The 26,451-nt window shown below is 39.3% G+C and overlaps 2 protein-coding genes across 3 annotated transcripts; both read right to left on the reverse strand.

Moving 5' to 3' along the window:
- Positions 1–4,443: 4,443 nt before the first annotated feature.
- Positions 4,444–12,849, reverse strand: LSMEM1 (leucine rich single-pass membrane protein 1). The gene is made up of 5 exons (XM_039571730.1): positions 12,582–12,849; positions 11,819–12,000; positions 9,980–10,111; positions 6,835–6,972; positions 4,444–5,053 (listed from the first exon to the last, which is right to left on the reverse strand). The coding sequence occupies exons 2-5, from the start codon at positions 11,823–11,825 to the stop codon at positions 4,866–4,868; spliced, it is 465 nt and encodes a 154-aa protein (XP_039427664.1). The 5' UTR covers positions 11,826–12,000; positions 12,582–12,849; the 3' UTR covers positions 4,444–4,865.
- Positions 12,850–14,795: 1,946 nt separating this feature from the next.
- On the reverse strand, positions 14,796–26,239 carry IFRD1 (interferon related developmental regulator 1). Of its 2 annotated transcripts, XM_039570964.1 has the most exons (12): positions 25,908–26,238; positions 24,091–24,195; positions 23,060–23,141; positions 22,524–22,648; positions 22,072–22,229; positions 20,662–20,712; positions 20,389–20,567; positions 20,177–20,285; positions 18,078–18,212; positions 17,252–17,380; positions 16,249–16,344; positions 14,796–15,493 (listed from the first exon to the last, which is right to left on the reverse strand). In XM_039570964.1, exons 1-12 carry the CDS (start codon positions 25,951–25,953, stop codon positions 15,404–15,406), a joined length of 1,305 nt encoding a protein of 434 aa, XP_039426898.1. In that variant the 5' UTR covers positions 25,954–26,238; the 3' UTR covers positions 14,796–15,403. The 2 variants fall into 2 exon arrangements, with proteins under 2 accessions (XP_039426898.1, XP_039426899.1); XM_039570965.1 differs by lacking the exon at positions 20,662–20,712 and having other exon boundaries at positions 25,908–26,239.
- Between the last annotated feature and the right edge of the window lie 212 nt (positions 26,240–26,451).

Raw genomic sequence — 26,451 nt, forward strand, 5'->3', positions numbered from 1 at the left:
TCAGGAAAATAAGAAGAGTAACACAGGCTGAGTATTTTTTCTTAACTGAAAAGAACAATCCCCTTAATCCCAGTAGCACTGAGCTGAGATCTAAGGTTTTGATCCAACTTTCTTTATTCACCGACATGTCCAAGATAATTGTACGAGCAGCCTATAAGAAGATCAAGTTAAGCATCTTCTCGGACACATGATTTTCAGTTACTAGTCAAAACATAAATCTATTTTTAGTTGCTACTTGGCATTTGTTTTATCTAGGTTTTGCTTAATCAGAGTTCTAATTAGAACTAGTTGCAATTTTGTCTGTCAAAACAGATATTTTTAAAACAGTAAAGCTTTCACCCAGCACATTGCTTTGCTGCCATTTCCAATGGGGTAGGTTCTGTATCCCAAGAACAGAAACTCCAGTCAGACCGAGTGAAATTAATAAGAAAACTTGGAATTCGGGATCTGAAAATTCACATTTGTAGGCAGTCTTGTTTAATTTTAGTAGACTATGCTTTGATAAAACAAAAATAAATATGTGATCTTCAAAGACTTCAAAACCCCATGAGGCAGGATTTTGTTCCTCATATACTTCTAGTTGTGCCAATAGTTCATCTTTGTTCAACATTATTCCACTCTGCTCATTTTACAAATACCTTGGCCATATTTAGTGTTCCTGAACAGTTTGGATTGTGTGCCACACACACCACATCACCTTCGAGAGCATGTGGTCTAACAAACTTATGACAATCCTTTTGCCCCTCCTGGTATTTTCTCTTTTTCCAGATTCAGAGTTCACACGTCATCATTATTGTTTTTTACCCGTGTTCAGCTTTGTATTGTTACCTGTGAACAAAGCACATGAACTGAACTCATACTAGATTTCAAGAATAAATATTAGATTAAAATTCCAAGTATCTCAAAGGGGAAAAAAGCTTTCTTGAAGTTAAAAATGCTTTGCAGTTAGTATAATATCAAATAAATGAAAAAATGGAAGGTACAAACTAATTTTCATGTTCACAAGGAATTGGTCACTTGATAATGGGCTTAAATTTCATAGGGGAGAATTTTAGTTAGACTTCAGGAAAAATAGATTTAACCATGTGTTTAGTTGAACACTAGAAGGGGAGGCCCAGGGACAGTCCATTATTTGAATATTTTACAGTGTGAATACACAAGCTTCTGTCAGGAATGGTTTGAGTAAATTGAATGCTGCTGTCAAGCAGAGGGATGGATTTGATTGTCCCTCAAAATCCCTCTTTATCCTCTGTGCCTCTTTTTCAGATGAAGGTGCCCACTGTTCAGATTTGTGTAACATTTGACATGGACAGGTGTCTATGAAGGATGTTTTGCCCTCAGTTCTTACATGCTGTTTGCAGATATTGAGCTTGAGCTGTTTCATTCTACAGCAGCACAAGGCCAAGTACAAGCTGATATTCTCAAGGTAACATGACCCCAAGGAAGGTAAGCAAATGCCTGCTCCAGCTGACCCTCTTCTATTTAGTACTGTATATTCTCCCCACAGAGAGTCAGACACTATTCGCTAGTCAGACACTGATGGTTTGAGGTTAACAACAACATGGGCTGTATCTGGAACAAAGGACTGAATTTCTCAGCAAGGTAACCAAGGCAAGAAAGTATTTTGTCTACTGATATTACCTGACAACCTAAAGATTCAGCCAACACTTCAGGGATTGGCATGACAATGCCTTCGCTGGAAGGTGGAGGTAACTTATTGGTTAAATCTTCCACATGTTCCCCTTCGCTTACCAGCATTTTTCTAATATTGTCCAGGTTTATTCAGCAGAAAATTTCCTGAAGCCATGTTATTATTTCACCAATGACAGTACTTGGAGCAGATGAGTGTCAGTGGCATGTTGTGAAATCTATCTGAACCCTCTATGCACTCTTTCCAATTACAGTGGACTCAGAGAGTTACTGAAAGGTGAGTTACTTTGGGTAGATACCTCTACAGCCTACAAATAAGAGAATAAGGAAAGAAGCAGTATTACCAAGAACAGCTGTGACTGCTGTAAGATGAACCTGTCAGATCATCTTCCTCCTGTTGTAATACCAGACATTGCAAAGGCTCTTGAGATGTGCAGCAATACAGGAAGAGAGAACTTACCAAGGCCTGCAGGAGGCATTGCAACATCCATGTACAGCACAGTGGTTACGTCACATGCAGGTGGAGCTTGGAGTTTACTTAGCTGTTTATTTGAGATAAGGATTATGGGCCTCTGAACTGAGCTGAAATTCGCTTCAGGGTCAGGTTTGTAGGAGGTTTTAAGAGTGAAGTATTGGTTTGTTTGGGACGACTTCACTGTCAGTAGATTAGACAGAAAAGTTCCCCTAAAGGAGCTTGTAGGGGGTCCTCCAGACAGTGTTGATGAAGGGATTTTGGCACTCTGCTCTCAACCCTTGCTCTGATGTCATATAGAAGCAGTTCTGACAGTAAATGGATATTGTCAACTACTGTTAGCTTGAGCTGAGAAGCCAAAGGCAGCCATAAGCAGTGCTGCCCCATGTCTTCCATGTCTGCAAGTATCTCCAACAGCAGGTGTGTTTCAGCAGCACTAGCAGGATCAGCACTGGACCTTTGCAATTTTTCAGTCACTGATCTTAATTGTTGATCACTGTAAGTGAAGAAGCAATTAAATATGAGAAGAATGATCTGAGGCCTCAGTCCTGTATGATACCGAGCATGCCTGTACATTGTTATGACTCAGCTGGTCGTAAGTCTGGAGAAGCTGAGGTCATTCAGAATCCTGCAGGAGGAAACCATGGAATGAAACAACATTTCTAATCAATAGCAGAGACAGAAAAAGTGGATTTATTATGAGTACTGAATTAGCAACCAGATTAAGAGTAATTGAGGACAACATCAGAGAGATGAGGAAACTCATTTCTTTGGGACTGTTGCTGTAACACACATTTTATTTACAGTTTCCTGACAGGAAAAAGAAATCTATTGGCTCTTGGTATCAGTTTCTAGTGGACCACAGACTGCTCTGATAAATGCAGTTGCAATGAAGGATGTGACAAATCCATATGTTTGAGATACACTGAGTGCCAAATACTAGCATTTCTCCCTGGGTCACAAGTATGGTTGTGTGTCAGTGCAAGGCAGGAGCTTGAGAGCAGTTACAGTGGCTACAATGAGAGTGGGTGGGATGAGAACTTAATACTGTCACTAAAATGCAGGTGACAGCTCAGAGAAGAACAGAGAAGCAACATTGCAAGTGTCATGATTTTAGTCTTAAGATACCTTTCTTTTATCATTTAGCAGCATTTACAGAAAAATGTTTGGGTTAGACTTTTAGGGTTCCTTTCCTTACAAGTTTTCTACACCTACTTTTGTCATTCTCTGATGGCTGTATTAGAGTCATCTTTGTAAAAACTACTTGTGATGTCCAGAGGAGATAACTAAAATTTCATCTGGGAAGTAACAGCAGGAGTAATAAACTCTTGAAACCAATCTTCACCATTTACTTGACAGTAATACATCAGCAAAATAAAAATCAGGAAATAGAAAGAAAGTGATGTAAAACATAGGCGTAAAGCAAAGCACTCCTTATAGCAGGAATAGAACTGGCAGGCAAATCCAAGCAGAGTGATACCAAGAAATTCTCCTGGACTCAGCTCTTCACTTTGTTGTAGACAATGTTGTAGTCATCACAGAAAGGACTATCATGCATTCTGGAAAAGCAGGCGGCAATGCAAGCTGTTGACTTTGGTGACTTTTTTTTTGTTTGTAAAACTGTCCAGAAGAGGTAAGAAAGAATTGGATGAGAATGAGAACTTGAAGTAAAAGAGAAGGTGTTGGACATATTCCATAGTTTCAGCTGCCATTCCACCATTATGATGGGAGTAACAAATTTATTGATTGATTATGGAGATGCCTTCTTAATGCATATTTCAGTAGAAGGTTCTGAATACTAAAAATGACAAAGCTACGCAGCAGTCCCTTATGTGATCACACTTTCAGGTGTCTGTCTCCACAACTGTGTAAATTCAGAGAGAGTGGCTCCTTTTAGCCTCTGAGGTATTGCTCCACATTAAAACCGTGAAGGTTCCAACCATATTTCATCTGGCCCTTCTCTATGGTAGCCAGCAGCAACTACAGGGGAGAGTACAAGAACATGTAGCATTTTCCCCACATCACTTCATAAAAACACTTGGGCTTCACCTGAAAATTGTGAGTACAGCATATTGGCAGTGCTGTGAGACAGACTGGCTGCGATGCTGCTCTGACGTTACCAGACTGAGTCCTCTAAACCCATTTTCCATATAAGGCAATAGGACACGCACTCTGCCAACACAAATTTGGGCTGACTATAGCATCTTATAAAAGGGTTTGTTGTTATTCAAGTCCGGGTTTTTTTCACAAAAAGAGTAGTACATCAGTATATTTAGATGCACAGAAAGGAAAACCATAAAACTCTAGGGCAGAAATGGATTTATTTATAAGTTATGAAATCTGAAGTTATCCTTAATTACAAATAATACTAGAAACAAACAGAAAGCTTGTACAAAGGTAACAGGAGAATGATTAAGTGAACAAGGTCAAGCTGGAATCATGTGAATAGAACTTGTGATTTTCTGTGATCATTCACTTACATTTAAAGTAAAACTAGGCCCTTACTCCTGCAATTTACAATGCACAGAGAATCTGGAAGTCTTGCCCCAAATTGACGGTCCATTGTTTATTGTGAATCATATGGGCTTTGTATTACAAAACTATGTCCACATAAAACAGGATAAAATATTATTTGCTAATATTTTTCATTCAGCTGACTTTTCCAGCAGTGTTTCAGCAACCTGTGTGCCATATGTGAAAATATCTGAGTCATGAATATGCTGAATTTCTTTCCAAAGAAGATCTATTCTCCAGGGACTTTGAGCTCAGCATGGGTAAAGAGGTAATCATGAAGATCAGAAGGCTTTTCCTTAATTCCTGATTGATTTAGATGCTTTAATATAATACTGTTCATTTTCTTCAGCTCTTCTATGTTCTTCTTTTCAGAGAGTAGTCTGCTTGATATTTGGTCCACCTCACTTCTAGTTTGAACTTGAAAAGGAAAATGTACCTCATTAAATTGGCAACTTGACTTAAGTCAAGAGCATCACTACTCTCACTTGCATTCCTGTGAGACTTTGTAAGGAATTATGATGACTAAATATATTAAAAAGGAGAACAACTGCAGAACCTAATGATAAGAAGTTACACATCTGGTGGGTTTACCGGCTCATTACATTCTCTTTTGTTTATTTTCTGGATTTTTTTTTTTTTTCAGTTTAGTGCAGAGCAATAAAATCAGATATGGCTCAGATAATTTTTGCAGTTTTCAGGAGTGTATCCATTCCATTAATGTCCACAGGGAAATGTCTTATTTACGGGCTTCAAGAGCCAATTTGTGGTCAGTATGTGCACGTATTGTATTTTACATTAAAGGAAAATTCTTGCAAATACTGGCATTTTGAGGCCAGCCTCCTCTGGCATGCCAATATGCCCTTTTGGAACTATTTTTATTTTGGCCTTCTGAAGTTAAAAAATCTACCCATAGGTTTTGAAGGTTAAGTGTAATAGTGGCAATGGTAAATGAATCTATGGATGTGGTTTTCAAACATCTCAGATTATATAACACACTCATACATATGTCTGTATCTATGTATATCTAATAGAACATTGTAACATAAACGGAAACACCACTGAAATCACTTTCAAAAACCACAGGCTTCCACCAATGTGAGCCCAAGCAAACTGCTTTAATTCTTGTAAGAAAGCTTTTCACATTAGTTTAGCATTTTTCCACTAGAGCAAGACAATATTCTTTTTTTTATACCAAGTCTCTACTTTTAGCAGCTCCTTGTTAAATAAATCTGAAATTCAAGTATGTGGTATTTTGATTAGGATTTTACAATCATGTCACTTCAACTCTACTTTATGTTCTTTACTTGTCTGATATTTCTTTCTTTGAGTGCCTGTAAGGTAATTTAGTCAGGGGTTAGATTTCCTGGTCAAAAAAAAAAAAAAAAAATCAGGATTTTTGCTATGTTCCAGCAAATTCCCTGCTATAGGATATAGGAAATCTTAATTTCACATGGGTTCCAATTCTTTCAAAATAGACTTGTACACTGAAATAATGCACCTCATATTCTGTTCAATATTATTAGCTCAGAAAACCCCAAGATGACAAGGGTCATCTTGATTAACCAGCCATGTCTTTAGCTAAACCCACCTGATCAGTCCTAAAAAACTGGAACGGTAATTATGTCTACAGACTCAATACTACATGCAAATCTTCATAAATGTTATCTAATTTTTTTCTTATGCTTAAGAGTTTCTTAATTCCAAGCCAATTTCCAGTCAGTACTTTGATGACAACCCTCAAGTCTTCCTTCAGGTAGCCTGATTTGAGTGTTAGCCTGGGTATAATTCCAGTTTCAGTGGAATGACCCCAATACTGAGGTTGATCTGGAAAGGAATGGAAGGCAAATTGCCAAAGTATCTCACTGCCATACAATTACCTTTAAATTTTAATTTCATTTCCACTCAGCATTTTTAGCGACACAGTATAATGCTGCTGAGATAAATTCTTCACAGCTGTTGAAACTCACAAATCCTTAGCACTAAGAATAAAATTTTGCCTTTTAGCCCTGAGAGAGTGTTGTTTGCCTGTACTTCTGCCCCCAGGACTGGGACCCAGTGCCCAGAACCAGCCAAAGCCAGAATTGCCTTTGACCATGCAAATACAGCAGTAGCATGTTGTAAGGTAGCGTGACACATTTCAGAAAAGTTCTTTTTCCAATTGGCCCCACATTTTTAAGAACCACTCTCTGGTTACTTACGTATTAAGAATATTACAAATGAAACAAGTGCCAAACTGACGATCAAAGTAAGAATAAAGATGACAAAGAACAAACACTGGTTTCTTGTGTTGCTCCCTGCCATCCTTTCTCCAGTACCACCAGTGTTCTCCTCCTCATCTGTTAAGAGACGACAAATCATTTGGTGACACAGTTTTTTAAGGCCAGTTAGGATAAGCATGACAAAATACTTCTGGCTTCATGAAATGATGCAGAGTACATCATATATTTGGCCAACAGATTTTACTTCCTGTGATATTGCATGGAAAGGGAAGAAATCAACTCTATGAACTCAGCTTGAATTAGGAAATATAAAAAATGATACATCTGTTATAGCTGTTAGAACATATTCAACAAAAATATTTCTTTTGCTGAAATACAGTGTTTTGTTGAAGTTGACCCGGTTTAGGGTTCAGAGTTGTACAGCTGTTTTACATGTACAAAGGTTGCAATGAAGTTTTCATCAGGCAGCTGTGTAAGGGCTTGAATGCACTTAACCTTTTCAAAAGGGAAGAGAGAAAAATTCCTATTGAAAACCAAGGTACAGATTCCTCTAGATATGCTTCTGTTTCTGTTTAATGAAAAGTATCCCTGGAATGATTAATTTCCCAAAGTAAACACCTCAGTTAAGCTCCTGATGTTGGATAGAATGAATGTAGGTCTTGACTGTTTTATCTTAAAACAAATGTTTTCAATATTCTTCTTCATCTTTAGGATTTTTGGTTTCATTCTAGTGAAAAAATGAGGTACCTCCCAATTGTCAAGAATGGAACACATTCCTATATGGACTACATATGTTGTCCTTTAAGCACAGGAAGAATGAGAGGGAAAAGGAAAAGCACTTGTAATGCTGACCTTGAATCAGCTCAACAAGCCAGTTCACTGCTTTATAAAGAGTGTATTGCATACATAGGGAAACTCAGTAGTTTCTCTCATAGGAATAGTTGCAATCAATGTGAGGTGGTAATAAGCCCTAAAGAGAACAAGTCAGCTGAACACCATGAGGCAATTCATGTGAATGTAAAATACTTGAGCCAGATTTGTTTAATCTTAAATTTGTACACTAGTGTAATAACTTGCAAAGATTTATTTTCTGTTTTGGAGGGAGGAGGAAGCTAATGTAATTTCATTTTGGTGTCAGTCTCATACATACTAAAATTACATGCAAATTACTGTAATTTATCCTTCTGTAATTGCTGTCTTGCCATTCTGAAAGGGAGAGTAGCATGTACATCTGTGGAAAATGTATTTCTAGATCATGTTCTTGTTTTAGCTGGTGCAAATCTCTGAGGTCTTTGAAACTGGGCCTGTAGTGATAAAGCTGAGGAAAGGCTGCATGTGCCATTATAGCACTTTAATAATGACCCTACCTAGAGCTAGGCAATTCACTGAGATGGCAGATCTCTGGGAATATCCTATTTTTCTTTATTTTATGTTTAAAACACTCCTGTCCATGAGTAAGCTGAAATATTTTCATATTTGTCCTTTGAGGTTCTATTGTTATTCCCTTAGCATTCATAACAAATGCACCATACACTAAGTGTCTGCACCAATATTGTTTTCTAATCAGAATATTAGGGGTGGGCTATCAATAGTGGTCTCAAAAGTGGTCTGAGCTCGCTCTGCCTAATGAATTCTTCTTACTGTTTCATCAGGCTAAATGTGCTAGACTGGAGTGTTGTGAGGAATTGGTGAGCACACACTCTTGTCAAACTGCAAACAGTGGGAACATTTTATCACCTAAAATAAAGAAATTACTGCATGGCTCCTATTGAAGAAACCAAAAGGTATATACATTTTAAATAGCTTTTGGCGTGTCTCTGATTTTCTGGCAAGAGAACCAGAGTTTTATGCTGCTGAGTGAGGTAGCTGACAGTATATCTACAGACTCTGCAAGCTTAAAAACTACATTAAAACAATAATCCTAGAAGGAACCAAAAAACTTTGCAAATTTTTGAATAAAATACTTATTAAGCTACCATTATTTACTACTGAAATGTAGGGAGGAATAATGAATGCATGCATGTGAGAACCACATATGTTTCCACAGAACCTTGTATATATATCTGAAAAGTAAATAGTACTGTCCAATAAAAATTGCAAAAGAAAGCAAAACAGTCACACTGAGAGGAGCTTCTTTGACATTAATATTTATGTATGCCATTGCCTCATTTTCTACGTGTAGAAGTGACAATATCAGAATGAGATCAGCATATGAGAATTTAGTACTTTATGTCTAACATATTTGCATTAAATGCAGAAACCAGCACCACTCTAGTTAGTTGGATTAGGAAAAGTTAGAGGACTTGGAAACAGAAGCAATGAGAACACATTTAAGACCCATAACTAGAATCATGATTAAGTTATGGCCGCTTGAAACATGCTTCAACACAGCTGTTGATCTATAAATTTCTTCACTCAAATTTCCCATTACAGTAAGGGAAATGAAAGCAGATTCAAATATTGTTATGTGGAATGCTGATGAAGAGCTCCAGGTTTTAAGATATTTTCAGGTCACAAAGAACTGAAATACATTGTAGCTATCACTGGGTGAAAATATTCTTGTTGCTGTGAGAAATCAAAGGCAAAAGCCTTATCAAACCAGTAGAAGCGTGGGAGCCATATCTGAAACTATAAGTAAAGAAAGTCTGGAAAGTAAAATGCTTAAAGGTTTCATGGGATATTTCAGGTAATTGGTTTGAGTTCTTAGGAGGTGTGTCTCAAAGGAATGAACAGAAATTCTCAGGTACTTCTATTGCCACTTATGAATTTTAGTGCTTGGGAAGAGTTATGATGCTATTTATGTAGAAGGTGTATACTGGGTATTACTAGAGACATTATCCTGCAAGTGATCACCTGATAAATTCTGACTGAAATGGAAGATAATTTCAGGTTTGACAGTAAATCCCAACTAAACGCAAGGATTTTCAAGAACCTAAAGCAGAAATACTCAGCAGGGGCAGCTAAATCATTGTCTGATCTCTCTAAATTATGCCATTTTCAATCTTTTTCTTACATTTTTCAGTACAGAGCTTGTCATACATATTGGTCTATTAGGCTGTTGACATCAGTGACACGCAATATGGATTGTATATATAGAAATCCACATACAACCTATCATGCATACCTAGTGAACGTTGGGATTCATCTGGACAAACATTTAGCTTGTTTAGGTTGTTTAGGGAATCAACTACATAAAGTTTTCCTTCTTCATGAGTATCAGGCAGGTTAAATTCCAAGGAAGGCTTCTCCATTGTATCTAAAAGAAATAATAATTTAAAAGGTAAATTAACACATGGCTATGGGAAATAACTGGTAACAGTTGGTGTCCTGTTCTAAGGAAATACTGAGCAGCCTAAGCAATCCTTAAAATAAAGGGATTTGTATGACCAGCATACTTACTAGATCTTGAAGGCAGGGATAACTCAGTACATAGCACTTGTTTATTCTTGGAAATCTTTGATGATTGAAACATTTTGGTTTTACATTGTGTTTGTGCACATATGTGTATGTATGGGGAAAGAGAGAAAGAGAAAAATCAGTTTGACTGGCTCCAGCATTGATTTGAATGGTACCTATTTAGTATATTATCCTTTGATTTGGTGAGTACTTGGTAAGAGATGGTGTGAGATCCTGACCACAGTGAAAGCCAAACCTTCACTAACACTTCCCGAAAGGATGTCACTCAAGTCCTCTTCTTTCAGCATCAAATAATTTAGAGATAAAACAGGGAAAGCAGGTATGAATGTGGGAGATAAGCAACAAGAGTATGTGTCTGTTTACATACCTTAGAATATCACTGTGACGTTATTATTTGTGAAAAATGGAACAAAAAATAGTCTTGTAATGTGGTTCTACTTCACACAATTTTGGACAAATTTTAAAAGCTTTCTCTTCGGACTAATACCCCTTGCTTTAAAAAAGGCACTGGATGAGGTCCAATCAGTAAAAACAGTTTCTCTGTAGAGTCTGGGTACATGAACTCAGTGAATGATTCTTCATATAAATACAGTTTTGAAAGAAGATTATATATAGAAAAGAAGCAATATCTGAGGAGGCTGCTTCTATGTATTGCACATAATTCCTTATCAGTCTTTTTCTTTTCTTTACACCACTCTGATTCCAAAAATGTCTTCTAGAAACAAACTACACTTCTAGCCATAAGGAGATGCAGACACTCTAAGTAGGCACGTTTGTCTACACTTGTCACTGACAAATCCCTCTGTAATTATTGAAGAAAAATACATTCCTCCAGGTAATATTCCTCTCATTCTAAGATATGCCTTTCTCACCTTAAAATCACGGCCTAAATGTACCTTTTTCTTGCTAGTGAATGTAAGGAGGGAGCTTACACAGTTAAATTTGGAGTAGAGTGTATGTTACCCATTTAGCATTTTATAAAGCTCCCAAGTTCAAGTTTACCTGCCAACATAAATCAGCACTTCATGGGATGCAAACCTCCCTTGATGACGTGTGTTAAGCACCTAAGGGTGATCTCTGAATCCTAGATGGGTTGAACTGTCCTCTTGACATGCTTCTGAGCCTTCTCTTTCTCTCCAAGGAATAAAGAATACAGTGTGACCAGTTTCCTAACATAACACTTAAATTAAAAACCTAAAATTTGAGGAATATAGCCCTGATTGTTTGCAGAAAACACTCACTCCTTTCCTCATCAAACCAAATACAGAAGATTGCTGTATGTAATTCCCCCAAATCTGAGAGCACACAGCAAAGTAGACATTCACTGAGCCTCAGTGAGTCTGAAGAGTAAGCACTGAAATCAATCCTGACAACAGGGCTTGTTCTCTTGCTAGTGGAGATTGACAGGACTATATGGATATTTTCATATTTCTTTTTAACAGCCCATAAGAAAAGATTACACCTTATTTTTTTTCTCTGTTCAGAACTGTTGCTTCAAAGTACAAAGAAAGTGTAGAAAAGCTGGCATAATAGGAGTTAGCCTTACCTAGCATATGATTTTTAGGTGTGCAGCAGTAACTTCAGGACAGATGGCTGTGCCCACTGTCCTTCCTCTAGAACATCACGTGGCACCAGGCAGCAGAGTCTGTGAGCCACGTCCTCACCAGAGCTGGCTCTGCTCCGCTGTCTCCCCACATGCACATCCGCAGCCAACGCAATCACGGAGCCCTGCATTTGAACGGTGTGCTAAAAGTTACCACTTCGTGCACAAAGGCTTTTGGTTATTTTTAGATTCTGAAGAGCAGTTGTTTCTCTTGGGTATTTTCATTAATGCCTCCCTGCAGCTTCAGGGAAGACTCTTCTTAACAACTTGAACTGTAATAAATGTGAGTACCTTTGATTCATTAGTATTATGAATTATATGTTTTTGCATTTACTACTAATCATTTAATTATTTGCACATATAAACAGTGAAGATTACCATTATTAATTCAGAAAAGTTTATATTATGTTTGTTTGATTCCACTGACATGCCAAAGGAGAAAGGATACAAACGTCAGTGTCACTGGACAAAAGTATTATTATTTTCCCAACAAACCAATCTAAACATCGGGAGCTTTGGCTTCACTTTATCTTGCACTTTAGCCTTGCCTAAAGACTTTTTTCCCCTATGCAACTTTTAAATTTCTTCTTAAGTTGTTGTGGTAAAATAAAAACTTAGAACAAGAACACACTGAAAATTCTTCACAGAAAAAAAAGGAATTAAAATCTTAAAGGTTAAAAAAACAGGAGAATGAAACATTACTTACAACATAATTACATTCAGGTAATGTGCCAGTACGGAAGAAATCAGCCAGTGAAAATCATGTGAAGAAAACTTGGTTCGCAGTTCCTCTCTCTACTTTTACTCCCATAGGAACCTGTTGAGCCCTGCAGTACCCATAAAGATAGCTATGAAACAGACTGCCCCTTTCAGTCTATATTTAGAGTTCAACTTGGCTAAGTATACTCACTTCACAAAATCCATCTGCTAAAACAGAAATCAGCACATACACAGATCTTTCTTATTATATTGGAATCATGATAATATCCCATCATGGAGAACAAGGGCTGTTACTGATGATCAGTATTTCACTAACTTTTTGGTTAGTGCGAAACCTCTTAGGTTTAGTGCTTGTCTAAAATACATTTGCTATGCAGAAGGGTTGTATCTACAACACTGTAGCTATGAGTAACCAGTTTGCTATGCAGAAGAGTCATATCTACAGTGTTACAGTCATGACTATTTTAAAGTCATAGACTGGAAAAAACAGGGTCTTTTCCCCCTTCTCCCATACAGTTTACAAATTCAAGTGGATCAGTATTATGGGGTGGACTAATTTGTCTGGCATCCTTAGTCGTTTAAAGATTAAATTCTGATGAACTGGTGGTGAGTAGTGTAATTGCTCCTTTGCTGACAGTTCTTGTGATCACTTTTTTCCTTGCTGACATTGCAGAAGGGAATGTTACAGAACATTGTATTGACAGGCAGCTGACACACACAGGGACTGCAGCTCAAAACAAATTCTTTCTGAAGCCATCCTATGTCTAAAATTCTGAATCCCTTTTAAACTGCCAATAAACATATTTCTTTCAGGAAGCAATAGAGAATAGATCACCTGACTCATAGTTCCCACCCTAAGCTGACAAGTTCTGCTGCCCAGAATCGTTCCCTTTCTGCAGGAGTCTCCTGGAAGTCCTCCCTCCAAATAAGGAATTGCAAGCCAGAAAAAAAATCACTGTGACGCCCATGCCCCAAAAACTCCTGACACCAACATAATCCTAAAATGAGAACCCAGGCCTCTCCAGTTTTAAACTTGCAAAGGTTTGCAAACCCCTGGGATGTCTGCAGGACTGCAGAACATCCCACCTCTGCAACAGCCCTAGAAGACATGCAGGTCACTGTGGGTGGCAGCCACAGTGGAACAGAGAAAAAGGCAACCACCTGCTTGGCTCCCTGCCAGGAGGTGCTGCAGAACTGCTGGGCAGGAAGCTATCAAAAGTGCCTGGCAAGGGCCATCAAAGGTGACTACGCAGAAGCCACAGGAGAGGCCAACAGGCTTGAGGGAACAGTTTAGCTCAAAGGGAACTGTCTTGGGCTGGGCAAGTACAGGCACACAACTTCACCTCATGCAAGGATCAGAAGTTTATTCTCCACTGGTGTGACACTGACAACACATGTTCATCATCATAGATTTCAGTTGAAGGCTTTGTGTAGTCCAAGAGATCAGTTTTATAAGCCAAACAAGTTTGAACAGAAGGGATTATTGGGGGGGGAGGGGGGGGGGGGGGGGAGGACAGGGAAAGAGGGTAATGGAGAAGGTACAACTGATTAGTATCCATGGACTTTCTGGAATAGGTTCTGCTCTAACCAGAGACTGGGAGAGGAAAAAAAAAAAACCAAAAAAAACCAAAAAAACCACAACCAAAAAAACCACTCCACCCCAACCCAAACTTTCCCTTATCAGAGCAGGCAAGAGTTTTCAGGGGGGCGGTCTTGCATTTCAATGCAATGTTTACTTCATCTGGTGATAGACATTTAAAGAATGTTTATTCTAACAAGCACTTTTATATTCAGGTTCAGAAACTCCAGCTATCTAGGTTTTAGTCTTTATTACATAACACCCCCCCTTTCCCCCACTCAATTACAGAACCAGAAACTGAGAAGAGTAGTTTTCAAGATGATGAACACAGGGTAGCTGGAATGGGTCCTCTAAGATAAACGAGATGTTTTGCAGCACCAATACTAGAAAGCATTTGACCATTGGAGAAGCAATGACAAATCAAGATGAGGCTGTTGTGCAGACCTCATGTATGAGACACCTTTAAAAAAGCAAGGTAGACTTGCATGTAGCATCTACTAAAGCACTGAGAGTACCCCAAGCAGGTGTTTGAACCAGCAAATAAACCCATCCCTTTCAGCCTTTGGGGTTTTGGCAGTGCTACAGCTTTTCATTCATGGAATAATTACTTTTACACAGAGAGCAGGCAGTGAGAAACATCTTTATTCCAAAAATTAAATATTCAATTTCAGAAACAAGATTCTTGCTTTTATTTTACATGGAGACAACTATTTGTCATTCACTATTTGACTGTCAGTGGAAGTTACCGAACTTCACAGTCCCTGTCAGGATAAAGTTACACTTACATAGGAATTCCATTGTCCACCTACCACTGGAGAGTTTTAAAAAGTTACTAAAAATAATCTCACATAAACATGGTCATTTTTTCATATTAGCACATTCTTAACGAAACATTTAGTCAATGAATTACCCTACCTTTATATAAAGAATCCAATCTGACACATGGTATTTGACTACAGTTATCCACCCCATTTAATGTATCAGTTACAATATAATCGACCTTTGGAGCTAGTGGGGGGCTAACACAAGCGTTAAAATGTATCCCTGCACCAAATGTTACATCAATCTATATACAGTGTATATGCGACTAAGCAACAACATGCATTATATTTACAGACTATGTAACAAACCCGTGCACAACTGCAAACTGACTACAGAAGTTAAAAAAGTCATTTAAATGTTACAAGTTCATTTTAATTATGAAAATTGAACCCTATTGAAAAGGGAGTCTAAAAAAATTCCCCCACGTCTGCTCTTTTATCACGACATTTACTTCTAGCCTTTGTCCGAGCCTTGAATGCTGCAGAGTTGTACAAGTGCTACAAAATAAAAAAAGAAAAAAGAATTACATCGTGTCATAAGGTTTATGCCCTTTACAGATTTTTCATGTTACAAATGAAAATATCTTTTATTAATCTTTGAAGTAAACTGGTAGGTCTTCTGAAATTTATAGTATGCGATCTTTGCACCAAAGGCTGATTTAATTTTCATATATATATACACAGATATATACGTGTATTTAAAAGAAACTTAGCCTGTATAAGGAAGGCTGAACTATGAGCAATTCTGGAAGCCAGTCAGTCTTGAATATCAAACAGATACCATGTAGGTTACATTTACCCCCAGATTAAACTTGGTAGCACCATTCCCCAAATTATATGCAGGATGAATGCATTCACAATCAACAGAAAAAAGTCAACCTCCTAGTGCCCATTTCACACTGCTGAGTTTGGGACACTGTCTTTAGAAAGACTCAATTTCCATGGTTTCCTGTAGGTGCCCCCCCCCCAAAAACATGTATCTCTCAGAAGAGACCAAGTTTCACATGTGTGGAACATGAATCTGGTAGCAACCACATCAACCTTCAGGCCCCTTGGAAAAAACACAGTAGCAGACACACACCCAGTGGAAAATCTAAGAGCTCATAGATGCATACAAAGCTGGGTTTCATTCAGGACAATATGAGGCACTCTTAGAACTACAGTGAAAAGTGTAACAATGACAGCTTCTGAAGTGCAGGAGAAATTAATTAGAGTATGAAGTAAAGAAAATTCATTAAAGTGCAATAACCTACCCTTTCAAAACGGGATATCTTCATTGTTTTAAGAGTTGCAGCATCCAGCATTACTGGTGGACCAAGCTCAAACACATTCCGAAGAAAGTCATTTGACTAAACAAGAAACACAGATTTGTGTCAATTGCTGTTATCTTTTGCAATCAAGTCAAGAACACTTCCTCCTTTAACCAGAATAAGGCTAAAAGCGAAAACTGCCACCTTGAGAAGACAGACAGCCCCTCCTGCCTCCTTTGATATTTTTGTCCCAGCAAATGAGACACTGTTCCGTTCTACACAAAATGAGGCAGCTGAACAGACCTGTATAGTTTCCCAACACACCAGTTTTAAGATATCTGGCTGTGAAAGCAGTACTTGAAAAAACTGAAAAACATGCTACATGCCCTAGCTCCCTCAGTCACATAGAAATTTAACTAACACAGGACTAAAGATTTTAACTCCATGATTATCACAGCAATTTGGCAGCATATACTCCTAAGGTAGAGTTCCTGCTTCTGCTACATATGTAAACAGATGACTAGTAAACAAGCAGTTCCCAGAACAGAGATAAAGACTTATGCCTTCTCTTCTGGAATGCTGTCATTATTGGGCTGCAAGTTGTGTTCATTATTTTTGACTAAAACTTTGCCTTCCTTTTACAGGCTTGCACAGGAAGGGTGGAGGCATGCAGCTTTATAGCAGCCAGACAACTACACCACTCTGCTGAAAGGGAGCATAAGGATTCAGGAAAAACCCTGAAGCTAGAAAGATACTCAGTTTAAAATTTTACTTCTTGGAGAAGTCGATTACTAAGCCAGCAAACCCAGGCTACAACTCAGCAGAAGCAGCTTACCTAGACCATTTCAGCTCACTGTAGTTATTTTTTAAAGTGCTGTCTTGTAACACCTCAAATGCAAAGCTCATCATTTCCCTAAGTTCTACTCGGGATTTTGTAATTCAGACTGAGTTACATCAAAGCCAGACAGGGAGCAACAGTCTGACCAAGTGTCAAAGAGCAGCTCACCTGCAAATGATATTGCATCCCTGACCCCAGAATCTCCTTGAATGTCTCATAAGTTTGTTTTTTAACCCAGCAGTCAATATACATGCGCTCAGGTCCAAACTTCACCATCTCTGTAGGAAAGTCACGCTCCTATGCAAAAATCAAAGGAAACAACTTATATAATTTACAGTCTTTTGTACAAGGAATTTTATACACCTCAGTGAACTTTGTTTTCACTGATAAATTTGGCACACCAAAACCTTCCAAATAATATAGTATAAATATATTAAACACTGTATTTGATCATAAAGCAGATGCACACCTACAGTCAAATCTCATGTAGAATTTGAAGCTGATATTCTTCACTATCAGAAAGCTTTTCAAAAAACAAATGCTCAACTTTTATCTTCAAAATTACTTTAAGAATTGGACTTAGCCCCAGATAAACCAGTTCTGAGTGCAGAAGTCACCTTTAAGTCAGGCTGTAAACCTCATTTAGTCTCTACCTTACAAGTGTGAGTAGATACATTTGGGACAATGAAATACAATATGTGATAATAGGTGACTCAGATCCTTCTACAGGCAGGATCTTAAAGGTGATTTCAAATCATGCCAAGCTTTCTTCTTAGCTTCCAAGATGTTTACCTATTCCAAGTGTCTTTGTTCTACATTCCTAGAAAACCAGTTCTATTTCACACAAGTGATCAGACTGTGAAATCTCACTTAAAATAGTTTTTCCTGTTTCTTTCACTGAAACAGTACTTCTGTTTAATAGTAAAATTGTTTTCCCTAAATTTTACACCATGTATTTTTAAGGTCTAAACTGTATCTGGGACAAAAGAATCACCTCAACAGCCCGTAGAACATCTCTGAAGACAGATCGCTGCTTTCTTTTATCCACTTTGGCCCGGTGCTTGTTTCCATCAGTAGCCAGAGCTCTTAGTTTCTCTGTTAGAAGGTCCATATCTTCATAAAAGAAATCCTAGGTTAACAACAACAAAAATTTTTAGTGTGTTTTTTTTGTTTGTTTTATTTTCTGGCCTTAACCTCTTTCCCCACAAATAAGAAAATGGATCTCTTTTAAATTTTGGGCACATAGATCTCTTCAATCTCTTACTTTATTTAAAAAGACAGGGAGCACTTCTGCAGTTCCATTTGCAGCATTTAAGCCAGCAGGAACAAAGGCACAGCACCCAGTTTACCAGGAGGGGCACTAACAAAGTCTATTTTGGTACTCAGCCATGTGAACCTGCCATATACACCTGCTAATCTGTTCTGCTCCATAATTCCAAGGGACTCAAACTATCTAACAGATCTGCTGAACCACTCCTGTCAACAAGCTGAGAGCACTTTAAGGTTGTTAGCACAGAATTCATGCTGCTGGAGGCAGATTGCAAGACACCATTAGACTGAGGGTATGGAATATTTAGATTTAAGTCTTGTATGGAATGGGAAACTAGAAAGCAGGTTTGTTTTTTTAAATGCTTAACAAAACACTTAAAGTATAATATGTGCTTTACATGCATATAAATATTTTCTCCACTGCATTTAATAATTTGGCAGTAGTTCACCTGGACTAGTATAAATGTATGCATCCTTATGTAAAAACAAGTTTTTGTGGTTTGTGAGGGTTTTTAATATGAATGTTTTGTCATGTCAACTGACTAGATTGAGTTTACTGCATGCTTTCTGAGAGGAACTGGTCAAAGGCAAATACAGTATTTTTAATCTGCACTGATCCAACAAGATCCTTGTTAAGGATTCAACGAGAATAATTTGTAATGATTAAAGTGGCATTTCCTCAATGAAGCAGAAGAGATTTGTAGTGAATGCAGTCTAGTTTGTTAGCACATTTTAAGACTTTAATTACTTGGTCAGCTTGACCAAATAAAGGATCAAGCTGTGGTCCCAATTTATTTTGCTCCTTTCAAAGCTGACTTCCATAGCCAAGACACTCAAATCACTGCTTGCACTTATACAGAAGCCTTAACATATTGTTTCAGATTATGCAGTGCTAGTGTGTCATGATTCCTGATTCAAATGAGTTATCTTTTCACTTTAGACAGCATTCTGGCAAAGCACAGCACTTTGATTGAGCTGAGAGCCCTTCAGACAACTCTCCCAAGTTCCCATGCATAAGCAGAAGGAAGCTATGTTCTTCTGAGCTGTCAAGAAAATAGTCTCAAAATTAATAAGGTATACTGAAGAATGTAAAGACAACTTTACCTGTGGACGAGCTACTGTTGAGCAGCTTGCACCTAATCCAATTCAAAAACAAGCTCCAAGAAATCTCACCAAACATAGTAATACTGGTATCTGTGCAAAATTTGTGCAAATTCTTTAAAAATCTCCCCCTTAAAGTGACTGCCTAGTTCTTAACTGACAAATAGTCAAATGCTCTGAAACCATCATGCAATACGAGTTATTCTTCTCAAGTATTCTTACCTAAGTAAGAATACTGAAAAAACAATACTTAGGTCAACATGTTTTCCACCTGATGATAGGTTTCTGGCTGTGAGAGCAGAATTGTGCAGACTGTGAACTACTCAAACTTGTCTGCGTAAGCATCTGATGAGCGCTCCCACTACAGTAAACAATACTGTTTTATCCTGGAATCTCTCTGGAGATATTTTTTATTTTATTTTAAATGCAGGTGTTGGATTTAGATTTTAAACCTTGCATTCCATATTTCTAGTTGCTATTCAGTAGTATTTGATGCATTTTGTTATATTGGTCCTGTTTTGCAATATAGAAATTAAGTGTAAAAAATGATAGCTAGGAATTATTGCTATACCCACTTAGACTGGGACAGGCTCACTAAAAAGAACATAAACCATGGAATTATTTGCTACTTGTTGAGATCCAGGGTGCTACGCAACACAGGTTAAGTAATTTGTCTCATCATTGTCCTGACAAAAGAAGGTTTAGCTGCTGACGTTTACTTACAGCATCTGTTTCACGTGCCAGTTCAAACAGAAGCGCTAGTGTTTCTCCAGCAGCTATTCTCATGTTGAGATCATCACAAGACAGCAGACTTGGAAGTTTATGCAAGTGCCTAAGGAGTAAGTTATATTCCATTGAGATCTAAATTTTGCTAACACTGTTTCATTGCATATAAACAGTCATTACAAACTCTGCTTTTCAAGAAAGATACTCACATTTCAATTTTCTTCTTCACTTCATTCATTGGACAAATGGTCAACAACAGTGTCCATGCTAAGAGAGCACTGACATGAAGCACAGTATTATGGGTACTCGATACACCATTAGTGTCTCTATCTCGCTGATAAGCCTTTATGAAGATGTTTTCCAGGCATTCCATAGTAGAGTACAGTTCCTGTACAAGGCAAAAACATAATGGAAGTGGCTTAAGAGTCACACATTTTCATCTTGCCAGTTTATTACATCTGAAAGGTATCAATCATCCTCACCGTAATGTCATCAGTGACAATGAAACAACAAATCCCTAAGCAGGTTGCACACTAGACACAAAAGAAAAAAAAAAGTGTCAGTATTTGACAATGTTACAGTTGACAAAACTTTCAAACTTCGGACCTTTGAAATTTAACATCTGAAGTAACAAACTTAATCTCAAGACCTTCGCAGAGTCTAGAAGTCTCCAACTCTGTTTAATGCAGCTTCTTTGTAATACTTAGCTCCCAATTCCCATCTACTCTCAGGATGATTTTACAACATATGCTACTCATAAGCCTTCATTTTTTCATGTATTATTATTTTAAAATAGCTTACAAAGCCCTTGAAAAAGCTACACATAACACTCTTTTCACCCAAAGATTTTAAATCTCACTAGGATTTAGCAGAAATTATGCTGATAAACAGTAATCAACATACGGTATTTATTCATGGCTGCAGGAAATATCTTCCCCTTCTGACCACTATTACAATTAAATGGCATGAAAATTCTGCACTTTAAAAGCCTTTCCCAGAACTTTGCAACTTCTGCAGATCTGTTCCCTATGCCTCATATTCTACTCCAATTTCTCTTACAAAGAATAAGGAAAAAGACATTTGAAAGTGATGTTTGCACTAACCACACAGGACTCAAAACTACATTTAAACAGGACAAACTTTAATAGCTTTTGGTTTTTTGTAGAAATAACTGCTGTTGAACTAATACCTCCTTTTGCAGCTGACAGTATCTATTGTGCCATAGCTTGACTAGAATAGGAGTAGCCAGCCATGCAATGATAAAGGGAAGCTGGAGAATATTACTTATATCTCTGAAGTTTGAGAAGCAAAACTTTTGGCAGAGCTTTGGACAGTCTTCACTCACTATTTCAGGCATGCCGCTGATGTACAGATGAGATGACTGGGCAAAAGTAACTTAGAAATACTTTTGGTAGTATGACTGCATTGTTTATGTCGTTCAGATGTGCTGTATGTGATTTTACCATAAATAAATGTAAATGCTTAAGTAACATTTCTATGCTGTTTAAGAATAAAATTGATTTTCAAGAATAAAATAAAATTAATACAGGAAGGTTATATCACTCAGTGGGAAAGTGGGAAATGTTTTCTAGGACCTCAACATCAGCCCTCAGAACTGCAGTAAGGAGACTGCAATACAGTGAGTTCAGACACTTGACAAAGTACTACATGTAACAGCTCTTTAAGAGGGCCCCAGGTTGAAGAAAAGAATCACATTCAACCTTCAGGTGGAACTTTTTAAGCCAGTGAAAACTGCTATGCATCATTCAGAGCCTATGTCAACATTATGAATACACACTAGCGTGGTAACCTTTAGTTCTGGATTACACAATAGTGAACTGGTCAAAAGCAGCCCTCTGTCCCTGCCTGGCAAATAAACATTTCATACTTACAGCCTGTCTGGCTTGGATACTGGCTGTTCCATCACAGACAATCTTCTTCAGAACTGGACCAAGGGTCTTAAAAATCTCCTCGCTTTCAATTCCTGACCCCATCTGCACACACAGAAGGCACGCCAGTCCAGCAGCTGCACACTGTTCATCACTCTTACCTAGGGATTAACACAGTGATGAGCAATCACCTTTTGCACTGCTTTCTTCATTTAATCTTTACAGATAAGTCTGAAAGCGTGTAAGCGGAAATTCAGAAACCAACAGATACAAGACAATTTCAGCTAATTTTCTAGGACAGTTAAAATCTGACACCTACATTTAAAAAAAGGAATGTTACCTAAATTATTAAGCACTCTGTAAAGTACTAGAGAACATTCAAAATCTTAAGTTCTTTTAAACAATGTGCTATTTCATAGGGATTATTACTTCCTAATAGCATGCATGTTAATTACCTTTCTTTATGCAGCGCTCAATGCTATCAGTTAGAGTCATTCTCCTTTCCATGATAAATTCATATAGTATTTTAGAAGAAAATGCACTTTTCAGACTTTCAAGGGCTGCCTGTCTTGTCTTGGCACTATTAGAAGAGAGAAGGAAGACGTCCTGAAACCAGCACACATCAGTTAAACCCCCACCTTCGCTTTATGGTAGTTTATATTTGTCTGCACTCAATATAACCCACAGAAGTACCATGAAGAAATTAAATGCTCTGAATTACTTCCTTACTCAAGGACAGCAGAATTTTGTTTAGAGATGAAGTTCACAGTGGTACTGCAGGCTAGAAAGTGTGACTCTACTTCAACATGTTAGGAAAGTCTAACCCATCCAAAAAAACTGGTGGAAGGAAAAAGGTCTTTTTAGATCCAGAAGTCCTCCCCAGCATGAAAATCTCAGCAAGCATATAAAAAGATTTCATGTGTACTTTCCTTATTAAATCAGAGAAAGCAAGAGAACAACGTATGAATGTGTTTCTTCAAGCAGACCATACCTCTTGTCCAATGTAAGATCAATAAATCCCTTCAACTTGTATTCTAAGTCTTCTTGAGTGGCTTCTTCATCAACTTCAGGCCCTAATCCAGAAGAAATAATTTAGTCCTACTGATACACATTTCATTAGCAGATACAGTAGATCCAACACAATGGTTTTAACACTAATAAGAAAGCAGTTCAACACAGAAAACAGCTACAGAATTGTTCCATATTAGAGCAGCATAATGGTGTTAAACCTACTAAATCAGACTGCACCCTAAAATACTTTTATAAAAACTGGCTACTGATACATCTGCGCTGTTTCTAGATCTGCTTCTTACATGTGCCAAGGATGTAGAGGGAGCAATTCACATCTTACATGAATTTTCTCCACCTGATGACCATCAGCCAATCCTGTCAACAACACATTTTCAGTCCACTATGTCTACCCCTAGAGTACACCGAGGTGCTCACAGCTGATGCAGTGAGTCAAAGCAGCCTGTCCTATAGGGCATCAATTCAGATACCTCTGCAATAGGAGCTCAGCTAAGAACAGCACATATCCAGAAATGGCTCCCTGTCTTATCCCCCTGTAGCAGGCTTTCAGGTCTCCTCCTCCCAACAAAATGACAGTAGACCAGTCCAGGTTGCAAAGATGGTAAAGGAGACAAAGCACAAATCTAGCTCAAAACAGGCAAATGTGACTTTTCCCATCTTAAACTCTTCAGCAGTTCTTACTGCTTCAACTACCTGTTATGAAAACCCATGTCTTACAATACACCTTAAAATTCTTACTGTCTCTATATCAGCACTCCATAATTGTAATAGAAAAGAGCCTCATAGTTTTACAAGGCTCATGAAACCTAGAGTATACTCTTACCAAACAAAACCAATAGCCACTGGATTAACCATCATAAAGTGTTAATGTAATGCCATTATTTTGTTACTGCTACTTACAGTCTACTACTTAAAACTACTACATCAGAACTACTAAACCAGCTCAGTTTTACATTTTTAAAAAGATGAATAGATATAAATGAAAGAATTTACCATCCTCAGTGAAGCTAGCAGGATCACTGAAGCCACTGCAGTGGCTCATAGTTTCAATTGAAGCATCTTCATCACTAAAAGGCTGCACATTTCTGGGCTGACCACCTTAAGGAAAAATGAACACAATAGTTTGGTCATTTTTCATACGGAAAGGGAAAATCTGAGCACCAAAAGTAGAGCTGAATCTCCCAGCAGATTCACTCTCCCTGACCCACCCATAGCAAGAACATTCCCATCTTCCGCTGGTTCCTTTAGTCCCCCCTATTCTGAAGATTTAGTTGGCTTTGTTCTGGAAGACCATTTGTGAACAGTGAGGAAGGGCCCACCTAGTATTGGTCCAATTCCTACTCCAGATGTTGACTGAATTCCTACTGTAAATTTAGGATCTTTCTACAATCAACTTCATATTAATGCAGTTTTCTGTGACTATACTTTAAAAACAGGTCTATGTTAATTTAACTGTTAGAACAAGCTACCTAAAAAAACTGCCATACAGTCTTTATTTTTTAATTTTGAGGAGCTTCAACACAGTTCTAAGTTGAACCTTTAGGCAAACATACATTACCCAGTGCAATGCAGGATTTATGGGATTAAGTGTAGTATGTGCAGCATCAGCCATGTCCAACTCTTTTAATACTGAATTAAAAGTATACAACCCAGAACATCAAATGCTTCAACAGGGAATAAAAGTTTTCCCTCTTGGGACCAAGAAGGCCTTGGTGCAGCAGCTTCAGACTTTTTGAATATAGCAGTGTTTTTACCAGTGTTCACCTCTCTTTCCACATCCATTATTTCTCCAACAGTTCCCAAAAAATCATTTACAGAACTCTGAATTCTGTTCTTTCAGCTAATTTTTTGTGGCACAATTGGTTCTAAATTATTTAGAAGGTTACACACAGGGCTTACCAGCTTCAGGGAGGCTCCCTGACTACCAAGACCCATAAAACTATTTTTATCTAGGCAGAATCAACCTTCAGTTGGATCTGTGTCCAAGAGCTTTCCAATGAAGTTAGTCACACTCCGGAAGTTTTGCTGCTTTCCGCTGTAGCCAGTTGTATCATTAACCATAACCCAAAAAAAACCCCACCAACGAATGCATGAGCAAAGAAAGTTGGAAGCTCAGAGCTCTGACATGGCCACCTTCTTGCTTCTGCTGATTCAAACAGGGAACTTCAACACAAGTGACAAGAACGACAGCAAGCCCTTCACAAACTAGAATAACAGCAGTTGCAGAAACACCCCAAAAATTGCTCACTTCCTGAAAAACTGGTATTAGAAACCGATGCTGCCCATCGCTATGCTAGACTGAAGTGAAATTTCTCACCACCCCGCAGAATCTCCGTTCCGCCCAAGCATCAACACCTCAGACACGCGTATTCTGCATCTGTATGAAGACTGTTTATTTTATAATACCCTATTTTAGGCTAAGAATAAGGGGTTTTTTAAAAAGACACAGCAGCCTTTCGGGGCACAGCAAGGTGACACACAGCCACACCAGCTGGCGCTGGTGCGGCCCGAGCCGCCGCTGCCCTGGGGCGCTCCCGTCGCCGCCGCCGGCGCCAGCGCGGCCGCGCCCGGAGCCCCCCCGCTCCCCGGCGCATGCGCGCAGCGGCGTGAGGTGGCGGTTTCAGGGACGGCTCCTGTCACCCGCCCGGCCCCGGCCCGTCCAGCCAGAGCCCCGCGGCCGCGCCCGCCTCGCTGCTCACCCCCACCGCCCGCGGGGAGGCGGGGCACCGCCGGACGGGGCGACCCTCCTGCGGCCACGGGAAACGCCGTCTAGACCCCGCTCCCCCGCCCGCCGGCCCGGCCGCGCTCACCGGCTCCGCGCTGGTGGTTGCTCCCCCGCTTCTTAGGCTTGGGCATGGTCGCAGCGGCGCTCGGCTCGGCTCCCGCGGCCCCTCTCCGGGTCTCGGTCTCTCTGCTCCCCCCCGCCCGGGAATCAGCGACAATCAGCCGATAGAAGAGCAGGAGCGCTTTTTACTCCAACGCCTCTGCGAGGCTGACTTCTCGGGCCGGGGCAGCGGAGGTGATTGGCGAGAGCAGGCAGAGGGCGAACCGGCGGCAAAGGCAGAAATCCCCGTGGAGGCCCGTGAGCGGAGTCGATGCATCTTTCTCCTCTCAGACACCCGGGGCTAAAGGCGCGGAGGGGGCGCCGGAGCGGCTTTTATAGCCCCGCCGGGCTGCGGGGGCGGGGCCGCGCTTCACCGCAGCCAATGGCCGGGCGTTGCGACGGCGGGCCGGTGACTCAGCCGCGCGAGCTCGTGACGCGCTCGCGCTGCTGCGCAGCGGCGGGCTGGGACGTCAGCGGCGCCTCGCGCGCCACGCCGCGGTGCACGCCGGGAGCGGCGGGCCGCAGGGGCG

The sequence above is a fragment of the Corvus cornix genome, chromosome 1A, assembly GCF_000738735.6.
Source record: "Corvus cornix cornix isolate S_Up_H32 chromosome 1A, ASM73873v5, whole genome shotgun sequence".
Lineage (NCBI taxonomy): Eukaryota > Metazoa > Chordata > Aves > Passeriformes > Corvidae > Corvus > Corvus cornix.

What these genes read in the sequence shown, in the direction of transcription:
- LSMEM1 (XM_039571730.1), bottom strand. An exon ending in TGAATCCCAACGTTCACTAG is followed by an intron (nt 6,973 to 9,979) that starts GTATGCATGATA and finishes GTCTCTTAACAG; the next exon opens with ATGAGGAGGAGAACACTGGT. An exon ending in ATTTGTAATATTCTTAATAC is followed by an intron (nt 5,054 to 6,834) that starts GTAAGTAACCAG and finishes TTCCTTTTCAAG; the next exon opens with TTCAAACTAGAAGTGAGGTG.
- IFRD1 (XM_039570964.1), bottom strand. Translation starts at nt 25,953, where the DNA reads ATGCCCAAGCCTAAGAAGCGGGGGAGCAACCACCAGCGCGGAGCCG. An exon ending in CAACCACCAGCGCGGAGCCG is followed by an intron (nt 24,196 to 25,907) that starts GTGAGCGCGGCC and finishes TTTTTCCTTAAG; the next exon opens with GTGGTCAGCCCAGAAATGTG. An exon ending in GTATCCAAGCCAGACAGGCT is followed by an intron (nt 20,713 to 22,071) that starts GTAAGTATGAAA and finishes TTTTGTGTCTAG; the next exon opens with TGTGCAACCTGCTTAGGGAT.